General features: G+C 38.8%; 1 protein-coding gene across 10 annotated transcripts in view; it reads left to right on the plus strand.

The window, feature by feature from the left end:
* The window catches only part of FAM71D (family with sequence similarity 71 member D), a 34,373-nt gene that overhangs the window by 5,468 nt on the left and 14,936 nt on the right, over positions 1 to 13,969 (plus strand). For 7 of the 10 annotated variants that reach the window (XR_006203909.1, XR_006203911.1, XR_006203912.1 and 4 more), the window contains exons 2-5: positions 4,170 to 4,257; positions 7,437 to 7,599; positions 9,907 to 10,106; positions 11,030 to 11,564. Coding sequence is in view for 6 of the 10 variants with exons in the window: in XM_042943543.1 (XP_042799477.1) it covers positions 7,441 to 7,599; positions 9,907 to 10,106; positions 11,030 to 11,564 (894 nt within the window). In the remaining 4 variants the exon portion in view is untranslated. Of the gene's footprint in view, positions 1 to 4,169; positions 4,258 to 4,424; positions 4,476 to 7,432; positions 7,600 to 9,906; positions 10,107 to 11,029; positions 11,565 to 13,969 lie in introns of all 10 variants that reach the window. The other 3 variants (XM_042943546.1, XM_042943544.1, XM_042943545.1) reach the window with 3 other exon arrangements.

The raw sequence follows: 13,969 nt of genomic DNA on the forward strand, positions 1-13,969 counted from the left end.
TGCTTTTTTGTTTTCTTTGTCTGTTTTGCTTCTTAAATTATTCCACATATAAGCATATGGTATTTGTCTTTCTCTAGTGACTTATTTCATTTAGCATTATACCCTCTAGGTCCATCCATGTTGTTGCAAAGGGCAAGATCTCATTCTTTTTTATGGCTGAGTAATATTCTATTGTATATATACATATACATCTTTATTCATTCATCTATCATTGGGCACTTGGGTTGCTTCCACAACTTGACTTTTGTAAAAAATGCTGCAATAAACATAAAGGTGCATATGCCTTTTTGAATTACTGTTTTTGTTTTCTTTGGGTAAAAATACTCATTAGTGGAATCAAATGGTAATTCTATTTTTAATTTTTTGACGAATCTCCATACTGTTTTTCACAGTGCCTGTACCAATTTGCATTCACACCAACAGTGCATGTGGGTTCCTTTTTCTCCATATTCTCACCAACGCTTGTTATTTCTTGTCTTTTTTATTTTAGCCATTTTGACACATGTACAGTTATATCTCCTTATAGTTTTAATTTATATTTCTCTGATGATTACTGATGTTGAGCATCTTTTCACGTGTTTGTTGGCCATCTGAATGTCTTTGGAAAAACGTTTATTCAAGTCCTTTGCCCATTTTTTAATTGGGTTTTTTGTGTGTGTGTGTGTTGAGGTGTATAAATTCTTTAAATATTTTAGGTATTAACATCTTATTGGATATATCATTTGCAAATAAATTCTTCCATTCAGCAGGTTGCCTTGTTTTGTTGATTTGGGGTGGGGAGGGAGGGGTTGGTTTGGGTTTGTGTTTGTTTTTATTTTTGTTTTTGTTTGTTTGTTTGTTTGTTTTTTGCTTTTTGTTTTGGTGTAGTCCTGATAGTTTAACTTTGCTTTTGTTTCCCTTGCCAGAGGAGACATATCTGGAAAAGTATTTCTACAGCTGATGTCAAAGAAATTACTTCCTATTTTTTAAAGTAATTTTATAGTTTCAGGTTCACATTTAGGTTTTTAATCTATTTTGCGTTTATTTTTGTATATGGCATAAAGATGTAGTCCAGATTCATTCTTTTACATGTAGTATCCAGTTTTCCTCATACCATTTGTTAAAAAGACTATCTTTTTCCCACTGTATATTGTAGATTAATTGACCATAAAAGTATGGGTTTATTTCTGGACTCTCAGTTCTGTTTCATTGATCTATGTGTCTATTTTTGTGCCAGTACCATACGATTTCAATTACTACTAGCTTTGCAGTGTATCTTGAAATCCGGGATTTATTGCCTCCAGCTTTGTTCTTTTTCAACGTAGTTTTGGCTATTTGGGGTCTTTTGTGCTTCCACACAAATTTTAGGATTATTCCGGTTCTATGAAAAATATTGGTATCTTGATAGGGATTGCATTAAATATGTAGATTGTTTTGGACATTGTGGACATTTTATCAATATTCATTCTTCCAATCCATGAGCGGGGAATGCCTTTCCATTTGATTGTGTCATCTTCAGTTTCTTTCATCCATTTTATACTTTTCAGAGAACAAATCTTTCACCTCTTGGGTTAAGTTTACCTCAGTATTTTATTCTTTTTGGTGCAATTATAAATGGGATTGTTCTCTTAAATTCTTTCTGTTACTTCATTATTAGTGTATAGAAATGCAACAGACTTCTGTCTGTACCCTTCAACTTTACTGAATTCATTTATCAGGTCTGGTAGTTTTTGGAGTTTTGGAGTAGTTTTTGGAGTCTTTGGAGTTTTGTATTTATAGTCTCATGTCATCTGCAAGTAGTGAAAATTTTACTTCTTCCTTACCAATGTGGATGCTTTTTATTTCTTTTTCTTGTCTGATTGCTGTGGGAAGGACTTTCAGTATTATGTTGAATAAAAGTGGTAACAGTGGACATCCTTGTCTTATTCCTGATCTTAGAGGAAAAGCTCTCAGTTTTTCACCATTAATTATGAAATTAACTGGGGTTCTTCATATATCGCCTTCATTATGCTGAGGTATGTTCCTTCTAAATGTACTTTGTTGAGGGTTTTTATCATGAATGGATGTTGTACTTTGTCAAATGCTATTTCTGCATCTTTTGAAATGATCATATGGTTTTTATCCTATCTCTTATTGATGTGATGTATCACACTGATTGATTTGTGAATATTGAACAACACTTACATCCCGGGAATAAACACCACTTGATCATGGTGAATAATTTTAATGTGTTGTTGGATTTGGTTTACTAATATTTTGTTAAGGATTTTTGTATCTATGTTCATCTGAGGTATTGGCCTGTAGCTTTATTCTTTTTTGTAGTATCTTTGGTTGGTTTTCAGGGTGATGCTGGCCTCATAAAATGAATTTGGAAGTTTTCCTTCCTTTTCTATTTTTTGGGTAAGCTTGAGAAGAATACATTTTAACTCTCCTTTAAATGTTTGGTGGAATTTGCCTGTGAAGACATTTGGCCCTGAACTTTGTTGGGACTTTTTTGATTACTGATTCAATTTCATTGCTAGTAATTGGTCTGTTCCTCTATTGCTTTAGGATTCAGTTAGGCAAGATGATATGTTTCTAGGAACTTAACCTTTTCTTCTAGATTTTCCAATTTGTTGGCATACAATTTTTCATAATATTCTGTTATAATATTTTGTATTTCTGTGCTGTTAGTTATTCTTTCTCCTCCATCTCTGATTTTATTTGAGTCTTCTCTCTTTTTTTTTTCTTGATGAGTCTGACTAAATTTTTATCAACTTTGTTGACCTTTCCCAAGAACCAGCTCCTGGCTTCATTGTTCTATTGATTTTTTAGTCTCTATTTCATTTATTTCTGCTCTAATACTTATTATTTCCTTCCTTCTATTGGCTTTGGCTTTGTTTGTTGTTCTTTTTCTAGCTGTAAATGTAAGGTTAGGTTGTTTATTTGAGATTTTTCTTGCTTCTTGAGGTAGACCTATACAATCTTCCCTCTTAGATCAGTTTTTGCAAAATTTCAAAGATTTTGGACTATTGTGTTTTCATTTTCATTTGTCCCGAAGTATCTTTTGATTTAGAAACATATTTAAATGACAATTAAATGCAACCCATGTAGTACAATAAATGTACATAATTTAACATGAATAACCATAATTAAATTTGCGCATATGCAGCCAAATAACAACCACCATGCAATTCCCTCCCCCCACCACCACCACCACCAGCTGAGTGATCACAAGGAACATTCCATTTCAGAGTTAAGCTGAGGAAAAATGTTTCCTAGAATGAATGAAACTTGGGAAATATGAAACTATAAGTGAGCAAGAGGGAACCCAGGGCAGCAAATGCTGAGTAAATTATACTTTTTGACAGAGGGGCAGGTGTCAGTAGACCAATATAAGCTCTCAGGTGCTCACTATGTGACAGCCATGGTGTTCAGTGTTTCCTATACATCACTCTATTGAGTTAAGTAGTTTTATCATCATTTTATAGATGAGAAATTTGAGCTCAGAGATGTTAAGTAACATGCCCAAGGCCACAAAAGTAGGCGACAGAGCCCGAGTATGAACGTGGATGTGTCTGACTCCAGAATCCTTTACAGTCCCAGTTATACCAATTTCCACACTGGCCTATGGCATTGAGTTCTGTAGTTATTATTGTTGTGGTTTACCTTGTCCAGGTATTCCTAAAGGGGTTATTTAAATCAGAATTTTACAGAGAGAAAAAAGTATTGTCTGTAGTGACTGCAAGCACAATATGGAGAACGATACACAAGTGACAAAATAGTGAGCTGGAAAGTTAGTAATATAGGCTACTCTGGCTTTTTATGGGAAGAAAATAACTCGGGTTTCTTATGACCCTCCATTGTACAATAGTTATTTGAGTCTATATTACTTCCTTTGTCACATTATCAAATATCTTACTTGCTTTAAGAGCCCAGGATTTTACCATTTGGCAATTTCAGGTCAACCATGAGCTATGAACTTGTGACTGTCTGGTTCCACTCACCAAAAGACTATGATTAGAATCATTGACAACAGCTCAGCTCAGATATAAACAGCAGCCCTCTGAGCACTTCACCCACCTTGCTTCGTTAGGAAAACTCTTTCTAAGGCATGGACCTCTCAGGTATGAAATAAAAGTAAGGATTTGTACTGAAATTTTCCTCCTTTGTATGCACTTTATTTTCTATTTTTGTTTCCTTCACAAAAGACTTCACCATGAAAAGGAGGAAGCCCAGACTGAAATGAGTTAAAACCTTCGTCTTGGAGAGAGGATTGTGGCTTGGCCCTGAGTTAAGGTGAGATATGTTGATGCATACTAATGAGACCATATTAAGCTCTACATCGTCACACACTCTCCTTCCCTTTCTCTCTCCATTCTGTCTCCTTTCCTCTCCTTTCCAAGCTCTCTTTGCCTCTTTTCCTCTTCTGGAAACTCAGTGGACCAAGAATGCTACTTTTCTAGATCTCAAGAGGGAGACACATGAAGAGAGAGTTTGAGCTGAGAAAGATAAGTGTAAGAAATCACAGCTGTTCTTGAAAATGGAGGGTGAACAACTGCTGTGATTTTGCTTGTCACCCTGACCCAAAGGGTTGCTGACCTTTGTCTTCTTTCCTCCATTATACCTTGCTTTCATCCAAAAATGCTCTTTTGTAATGATTTCTTGTCATGTTCCAGAAGATCCCCCATATATTTAGGCCCCAAAGAATCCAGTTGATGTTTTGATCACTTGCTGTGTCCTCTGTCTCTGTTAAGGCAGTTTCACTGTCTTTCAACAAAGTGATGATAGTATAAATGCTTTGTGCTGTTGGGTAAGTCATGAAAGAGAAAAAACGTAGATGACAATGAGACTTTAGGTGCTTTTTTCCTACCATCCAATCACTATAAGGGTCCTTCCACTGTTGTTGCAAAGGTCTTTTCTAAGAAACCGTGGCTAAATAAAGCCTTTTTGTACTCTAACCCTCAGAACCTGTCCATCTTCTCTAGATCTTCTTTTACACCCCCCATCCTCTTCTCTATACCTTTTACTTCCTCTTTCCTTGTAGTATTATTTCCATTAATATCTTTAAAACATCACAAACATACAGAAATATTGCAAGTACACTACAAAGGTCTTTTTTTTCCTGAATCTTTTAAGAGTAATTTGCCAACTTGATGCCCTATTACCTCCAAATACTTCAGTTTGTGTTTCTTACCATCAAGGGTATTCTCCAGAGCCAAAATTTAACCATCAAAATCAGAACATGAATGTTGCATATTACCATCATCTAATCCTGAGACCCCATTCAAATTTTACCAGTTGTCCCAATAATGGGCTGCCTAGCCAGTTAAGAATCACGATTGCATTTAGTTATCATGTCTCTTTAGTCTCCTTCTGTCTGAAAAAGTTTCTTAGTCTTTTCTTTGACTTTGACTTGCATTGATATTTTTTAAGATCACAGGCCAATTATTTTGTCAAATATCCCTCTAACTGGCTCTGTCTGATATTTCCTAATGGTTGGATTTGGGTCATGCATCTTTGGGAGGAATATCACAAGGGAATGCTCCGTGCCCTCATTGCATCCTATAAGATAATGCACCATTTTGATTTGTCCCGTTACTGATGTTGTTCATTCACCACTCCACTATGATGGTGTCTGCACGGCTTCCTCAATGTAAAGTTACTTTTTCCTCCTTGAAAATTAGTAAGTATGCTGGTGGAAGGTACTTTGAGCTATGTAAATTTCTGTTCCTCACCAAACTTGTAATTTATTCATTTATTTATATCAGTATAGATTCTCAAGTTTTCCTATTTTATTTGACCAATTCCCCTGTATATAACCAATTACCCTCCTCCTCTACCATCCTCTCTCCTGCTCAGACACCCTCCTCACCATGCTAGGCTCTGATTTCTTACACTGTACTCCCCTTATCCTGACAACAGAGGTGTTCTTGCCTCCTTTGGGTTCTGAGCCAAGGCTCCCCACTCCCCCAAGTACAGATTCCTGCCTCTCTTTGTCCCAGCTAATGGATTGAAGACAAAATTGTTCAGGAATAAAAGGGAATAGGAAGAAGGACGTCTTCTGTATTCTTTGGTGCTCCCTCTTTTTCCTCTTTTCCATCCGTCCTGACCTATCCTGACCCCTCTCACTCTTGCCAACTCTTGCTAAGTCCTTGCTTTCCAAGCACTCAAGGCAAAATTGAACCATGGACAGTGGCATAAGCTCCTCCAGTCAGACTATGAGGGTTTGAATCCTGGTATGGGGACTTAGTTCCCATCCTCTCTATTTTAGATGGTGGTGGTGGTGGTGGTGGTGGTGGTTTTATCTCTTTCCCCTTTTTATCCCCTTAATGCTGTTTCTTTCTTTCTCATTCTTTTTTCATTTTGGCTTCACTCTAGACTGTTTTACTTCCTTGCTTTTCCAGACTCTTTTTACTTTCCCCGTGTTCATGTACAGATGTGTTGAAGGGAGGCATTGAGTTGCCACCAGCAGAAGGTCTGATGGGGAATTCCCATGCCCACACTCATATGCTTAATGGGATGTCATGTAGCAGTGGTGTCTGCATCCCATGACCCTGGCTGGGACAGCAGCAAGACACATTCACTACTTACCCCTTCACTTGAGCAAAAGGGAAAAAAAGAGTCTCTGAGGAAGGACTGAGGTGGAACTATACACCTGAGGCAGAACACATAAGCAGCTTGCTGGTTAAGGAACCTTCCTCTAACTGGCAGGGAATTTGTGAAAAGGGAAGGGTGATCTTTTGAAAATACGAACAGAATTACATTCTGAGACCATGTTCCCTTCCTGGAATTCTGTCATTTCTGGTAGATAAGAGGTGAAATCCAATGATGTATAGCCATTTTTCTTTGTTGAAGTAGTTTCTGGGGAGAGAGCCAGAACGAGAGACCAGAGGAGATAGACAACAGTCATTGGTTAGAAATCCTCATCCAAGAGCTAAGGATCAGTCAAGGGTGAATGGTCAGGAAAAGACGTTCTCAGTGTAGTGTAGTTTTGATACAGTTCTCACAAAAAAGGATTTGAGAACTCTTCATGATGGCAGGAGCAGTGGTACTATTAATTAGGAAGACAGAACATAATGGTTTGGGGGATGTGGTGTGTGTGTTTCAAGGCCTCCTAGAGAGGTTCTTTCCCTTTCCTAACTTTCCCAAATAAGTGTTGCCAGCCCCATTCCCCGGGCATTTTCTGTTACATGGATCTTTTCTAGAGTCTTGAGAACTCAAATCATCCAGTATCCTTTTTTTTCTTTTTTTAAGTTGCTTATTCTTCCTATAGAGTGTAAGCTGCATGGGGACAGGGATCTTCTCAATCGTGTTCAGATGTATCACCAATGCCCAAAGCAGTGACTGGCATATCATAGATGTTGATAAAATTTGTTGAATTAATAAGTAAGTGAGGCAACTTCATCATATTAAATTTTCTCTGTATCTGTTCATTGTATTCCCATCCCCCCGACTCTCTGATGTTTGTGAGTAAGCACCATGAAGAAGAACAATAGGAACTCTACCACAAGGATCAATAAGCAAGATGCCATCTCCGTCCCACCCTTCCAAGATGCAGGAGATCTTCAAAATATGTTGGATGGAGGAGAGTATGCCCCTTTTGTATCTCCTCCCATATTAGAGAGCAGTTTTATCCAGGTAAATCATATTTGAGCCCTGAATTAAGTTCCAATAACTTCAGTAATTAATTTTCTCAAAGAAACTGAAAAGATTGGGAGGAGAATTATTTTAAATGTGATAAAGGACTGCATGAGACAGTTAAAGGGAATAGTTTTGGAACTTTAACCAACCTAAAATAATTATAATGTTAAAGGAAAATTCACTTCAATTTTTCCCAGCAAACTCTCACCCGGGAATTCTGTTCTAACTCTACCATAATTGTCATTCTATCATGTCTTCCCAAAATGACATGAAGGAATTACAATGAATTCAAACATCTCGCCACAGGAAAGCATTCAGATGGCTCCTTTCTTAGATTTAGAAGACATTTTAAAGAATAAAATGTATGACATGACTGAGTATTAAAATGAATTTTGGTTGGGATGAGCACTGGGTATTGTATGTAAGCGATGAACCACGGGAATCTACCCCCAAAACCAAGAGCTCACTTCCTCCTGCACCCTTTTCCAATAACCTTTCACAAGCTCTAATGAACACTGGGAGAGGTAGTTAGCACCCTGTAGACCAGACACACCCCATATCATAACTGGGTAAGTTATTCCCTTCGACATACACAACCTCTCAAGGTTAGTATGTTTTGGCAGCAAGTTGCCACAGGTTATGCCTCAAATTTAAACAAAAAAGAACAATGATCTCAAAGTAAAAGAGCACAGCTCCCTTGCATGGAGTCATCGAGGACCCTGGTCCTCTCCTTTTGCTCTATTACCCTCAGGTTGGCTCCCCTCAGGACATTACATGCAAACAGGATGGTGACAGCTGCCAGAAACAGACGAAATGCTCTCATCCTAGCAACTTTCTGTGAGGGCTGAGAAACTGTTCCCAGAGCCACCAGGAGGCCCCCACTGTGTCTCATTGGCCAGGAGGGGGTCACATGCCCCTGCTGAAAGCAAGCATTGGCAAGGGGATGAAATCACCATGACCAGTTTAGGTTTATCAGTATTTAACCCCAGAGCTGGAGCACCATCCCTGAGGGGCAAATACTGGATGAATTCTGAATGCTGTTAATCAGGCATGGCTTTGAGTAGGTCCATAGTGTGGGCTACAACCTTTTTCTGAGTATATCTGTTTTTAAGTGATTTTTTTTTTTTTTTTTTTTTTTTTTTTTTTTTTTGAGAATGTACAACTGAGAAACCAAGTGTTGCCCCTCTTTGGCTTCCTTCACATCCCTGTCTAGCCACTTTTCAGTCTTCTCATCTTCCAACTGGCAGAGATTTTTACTGGCCAAGATTCTTTGATTTGGGGATTTTTGCACATGCTATTCCTCTGCCTGGAAAGTTCTCCTGTCCAGCCAGTTTATCTCATATTGTTCAGGTCTCAGCGAGAGGTCTCTTCCTCTGGGAGATTTCTCTGACCCTGTGTCCAGGGTGTGCTGGAGCAGCTAAGTGTTCTGGAAGTTTGCAAGTCTACTGTTTAACACAGCCATTATTAAAAATTAGATTGTATAAACTTATATACTCAAACCTCATCATTCCTATTATTTTACTACATTTTACTATTATTTATGCTCTTGAGGTTATGGATATAAAAATTTGGCAAAGGTCAGTGAAGACTTGTGTGAGAATCAATTGACTATATTGAATTTAAAATGAAGAAAATTGTAAATATCATTGTTTGTAAATTGTGCTACTCATCTTCTATAGCAGTAAAATATGTAATTATCATATGCATATCTTCCAAGAGATAGTTGTTACACATTTACCAGCACACCACTGCCTGTATCTCCTCTTAAATCAAGTCTCCTGTTATATGCTTCACAGCACAGCACCCTGACCTTGTACTTGGGAATACTTCTTGCAATAATGATTAGTGACATGTTTGCTTAATGTTCACCTTCCCTGACAGAACCCCATGGCCCAGGGACTGTGTCCGTCCATTCGCTGTGATATTTCTTTTATTTTGAAAAAATGTTTTAATGTTTATTCATTTTTGAGAGACAGAGAGACAGAACATGAGCAGGGAAGGGGCAGAGAGAGAGGGAGACACAGAGTCTGAAGCAGGTTCCAGGCTCTGAGCTGTCAGCAGAGCCTGATGTGGGGCTCGAATTCATGAACCACAAGATCATGACCTGAGCTGAAGTTGGACGCTCAACCAACTGAGCTACCTAGGCATCCCACACTGTGATATTTCTAAGATTTCACATCAACAAGTGATTGAACAAATGCATCATGGTTCATTTCTCCATTATTTTCTGCACTGCTCAGGTAAGCCAGGTTGTTGTGGCCATATACTTTATCACAAAACTCCTCTTCCTGTTCTCTACCTTAGGTTAATAGGAGAGGTGAATCCATTTACCTTCACAACCGAGCCAACTGGGTGACTGTAGGCATCTGCTCTTCCAGTAGCACCCACAAGACCCCCAATGTGATGCTTCTGGCACATCTGACACCTGAAGCCCAGAAAGATACAGAACCCCTATTTCAAAGTCTCCTGACATCTCCTTCTCCAGAGAACCTGGTGCTCACCAGGTGAGTTACAAAGGGAAGAGGTTAAGGATCTCTCAGAAAACATGCTTTACCCCTGAGAAACTGAAAATAGAAACACCAATGATATTTGCTCCAAGGGAGCATCTCACTTGCACTGTGCGACACATGATAGAGTCGTGTCCTCAAAGTCTGGGAAAATAGCTTATGACAAGCTGGCAGTCAAACAGGTAGTTAATTTTTAAAAACTAAACCTAAGTAACAGGAACTGAAGATTCATAATAAACTGCCTCTCTAGGGCATGTCCTTCTTTGCCCAGCATCTCAGCCTCCATCAGAATTAGCTCTGGTCTTGGGGCACCTGTGTGGCTCAGTCTGTTGAGCGTCCAACTTCGGCTCAGGTCATGAGCTTGCAGATCGTGACTTCCAGGTCCTCATCGGCCTTGCTGCTGTCAGTGCAGAACTTCGGATCCTCTGTCCCGCTCTCTCTGCCCCTCCCCAACTTGCACTCTCCCAAAAATAAATAATTTAAAAAAAAAAAAAGGATTAGCTCTAGTCTTGTCTCAAGCCACTAACTTGCTGTATGACCTAGAGCAATCACTCAACTTCTCTCTCAGCTTTCCAGGATTAACTAAGTAGGACAACTTCTCAAGATAAATAGTTGATACTCTGATTTTTTAAGCTCATCAGAGTCTTAGGAGTATGCTTTGAGCGAGATGGCCCTCAGGAGCCTGGTTACATGTACTAAAAATCAAAGTTTTAAGCCTCAAAAGCTAAGGACCAGACCTGGGAACATGGTGGCCACAAGAAGGTACTGTTCAACCTTGTGCCTGCCCCAAACCAGGCCCGTCTGGGAGACAAGCCTGTTTCCCTGAACCTCACTGTCACAACTGCTATGCAACATAAAAGGAAAGGCCTTTTGACAGGTCTCCAATCAGGCCTCCAGATGACATTTGTGTTTGTTCGCAGGTTTCTCCCTCTACAGTTTGTGACTCTTTCTGTGCACGATGCTGAGAATATGTGCCTCAAAGTAAAGCTGGTCAGTGGTCGAGCCTACTACCTGCAGCTCTGTGCCCCTGCATGTAAACAGGACACCCTATTTTGTCAATGGGTGGAACTCATCTCCCTCTTGAATCAGGAGAAAGCCAAAGCTTCCAAACTGTCAGAAGTCTCAAGCCTCTCGGAAATCACCAATAGCACAGATATCACAGGTTCAGTGGACATCATGGATATTGCAGCATTTGCAGCCATACAGACCCCGCACATGTACACATGTTCAGACCCTGTAAATGCCATAGAAAGCATTGATTTCTCAGAATTCACAGATGTCACCGATGTCACAGACATCACAGATGTTCCAGAAAATGAGGTCACAGAGGCCCCAGATATAAAAATTGTCACAGAAGTCACAGAAGTCACGGATGTCTGTGATGTCCCAAACAACTCGGAGGTTACAGTGGTGTTTGAAAACGATGACATACTAAGGGCCAAGCAAGAGGAAAAGGTATGTGACATGGAAGACTCATTCTTAATAATCAAGAACAGGAGTAATAACCAAGATTGCCCTTCTTGGTTAGCTCCTTGACATTGATTATCAAAATGCTGTGAAATGTGCTGAGTAATTTTAATGAGATAGTATCCCTGAGCCCCAGTATAAAGGAGTTGTAAGACATATCCTGAAAGAGGCGTGACCATGCTTACCATCAGATTTAACCCAGTATCAGAAAGCTGTGGTGGGATGGAAAGAACTTTGGGACCAGGGTCAGAAGACTTGGGTTGGAAACTTGCCCTGCTGCGTATCTGTTTGACCAATCCATTGAAGCTGTGTGAGCCTCAGTTTCCTCATCTCCAAAGCGAGGATACTGATATGTAAGGGCTATTTTAAAGTTTAAATGTATATAAAAGTACACACTACATTGAAGGATGGGGTGAAATTTCAGTGGGTAAAAGTGAGGGTGGAAATAGAAAAATAAAATACCAAAAGAAGTAAGTTGCTTTAGAAAAAGCCAGAAAGTGAAAAACCACAGAGCCATATCCAAGAACAATTAGTTCAGTTTGGCTGGAGCATAATATATACGGAAAATATTGGGATATAGGATTCGAAAGTTGTCTGCAAACCTTGAATGCCAAATTAAGAAGCGTGGACTTTGCTCTTTGGGCAAACTTTAACTGTAAAAAACCTCTGTGTGAGGGAGTGAAGGAGCTGTGTTTTTAGAAAGGTTAATCTGACGGTAACATGGAATGTAGATAAAGAGAGAAGTTTGAGGACTACTGAGGAAAATCTCCATGGGGCCGACAAGAGAAAAGTCATAAAGGGCAAGGATAAATATTTTACAGAAGAAGCAACTGCAATAAATATCGTGGAGAAAATTTAACCTCACTAGTAATCAAAGGAATGCAAACTTGGGGGAAAAATAACCTATAAAACTGTTAATTAAAAAAATAAAAATAGGGGCACTGGGTGGCTCAGTCAGTTAAGCATCCAACTTTGGCTCAGGTCATGATCTCGCAGTCCATGAGTTCGAGCCCCGTGTCAGGCTCTGTGCTGACAGCTGGGAGCCTGGAGCCTGCTTTGATTCTGTGTCTCCTTCTCTTTCTGCCCCTCCCCTCTCACACTCTGCCTCTCTGTCTCTCTCAAAAATAAATAAACATCGGGGTGCCTGGGTGGCTCAGTCGGTTAAGCAGCCGACTTCGGCTCAGGTCATGATCTCGCGGTCCATGAGTTCAAGCCCCGCGTCGGGCTCTGTGCTGACAGCTCAGAGCCTGGAGCCCGTTTCAGATTCTGTGTCTCCCTCTCTCTGACCCTCCCCTGTTCATGCTCTGTCTCTCTCTGTCTCAAAAATAAATAAACGTTAAAAAAGAAATAAATTAATTAAATAAATAAATAAATAAACATTAAAAAAAATTTTTTTAAAGAAGAAGAAAAATAGTCAGTGTTAGTAAAGATGTGGTCAACTTGGAATTCTTATAGGTTTGTGGTAGGGATGAGAATTGGCCCAAACCTTCTTGAAATCATTATGAATCAAGAACCTAAAAATATTTATACCCTTTGATTCAGTGACTCCATTTCTAGGAATCTTTCTTAAGGAATTAATCAGAAATAAGAATGAGGATTTAGCTGTAAAGATGTTAATTATACTATATCTATACCATGTTGGTAAAAATGAAACAACGAAAATTTGAAAGTAACCTAAATATCCACCACAGGGGAATTGCTAAACTAATGTAAATCTACGAAAGACAGGTGCCTTCTTTATTTTTTTCAGGAGCAACGACAGTATCAGGCAAGACCATAGACAGTCAGTAAATATCTATTAAATGAATGACTACTCTGTAGTTATTAAAATTGTTGGAAAAATTTTTCTTGCAGAAATTTTCATGATTGGGAAAAGTTGAGTGAAAAGTGAGTATGATTCCTATTACATGAAAATACATTTCATGCTCACAAACAATAGAAGGTGAGAAAGTCATACTGTTAACAGCAGTTTATTTCTAGATTCTGGGATTAATATTTTCCTCTTTACACTTTTCTGAATTTTCTATTTCCTACAATAGAAATAATTTTTAATTCAAAAAATTCAAGCAGTTTTACACAATTTTTAATGACATGAGGAGAATGCTTTTAATAAAATCATTAGAATATAGAACTGAAATGTTATCACAAAGAAGACACTTACAAAATAAATAAATGGGCACAAAGACTAAATGACATGTGCCATAGGAGTAGTTATTTCTGGCCAGTGGCCTTAAGCAGACAATAATATTCTCCCTTTCACTTTATATCTTCCAGGATTTTCTAAATATTCTACAGTAAGTATGTGTTACGGAAAAAACGTGTTTTCTTTAAGGAAGAAGAGTATTGTATTATTTTCGAGGGAAGTCAGAAGAGGCGATGGACTAGGCGGTGCT

The sequence above is a fragment of the Panthera leo genome, chromosome B3 (assembly GCF_018350215.1).
Source record: "Panthera leo isolate Ple1 chromosome B3, P.leo_Ple1_pat1.1, whole genome shotgun sequence".
In the NCBI taxonomy this organism is placed as follows: domain Eukaryota; kingdom Metazoa; phylum Chordata; class Mammalia; order Carnivora; family Felidae; genus Panthera; species Panthera leo.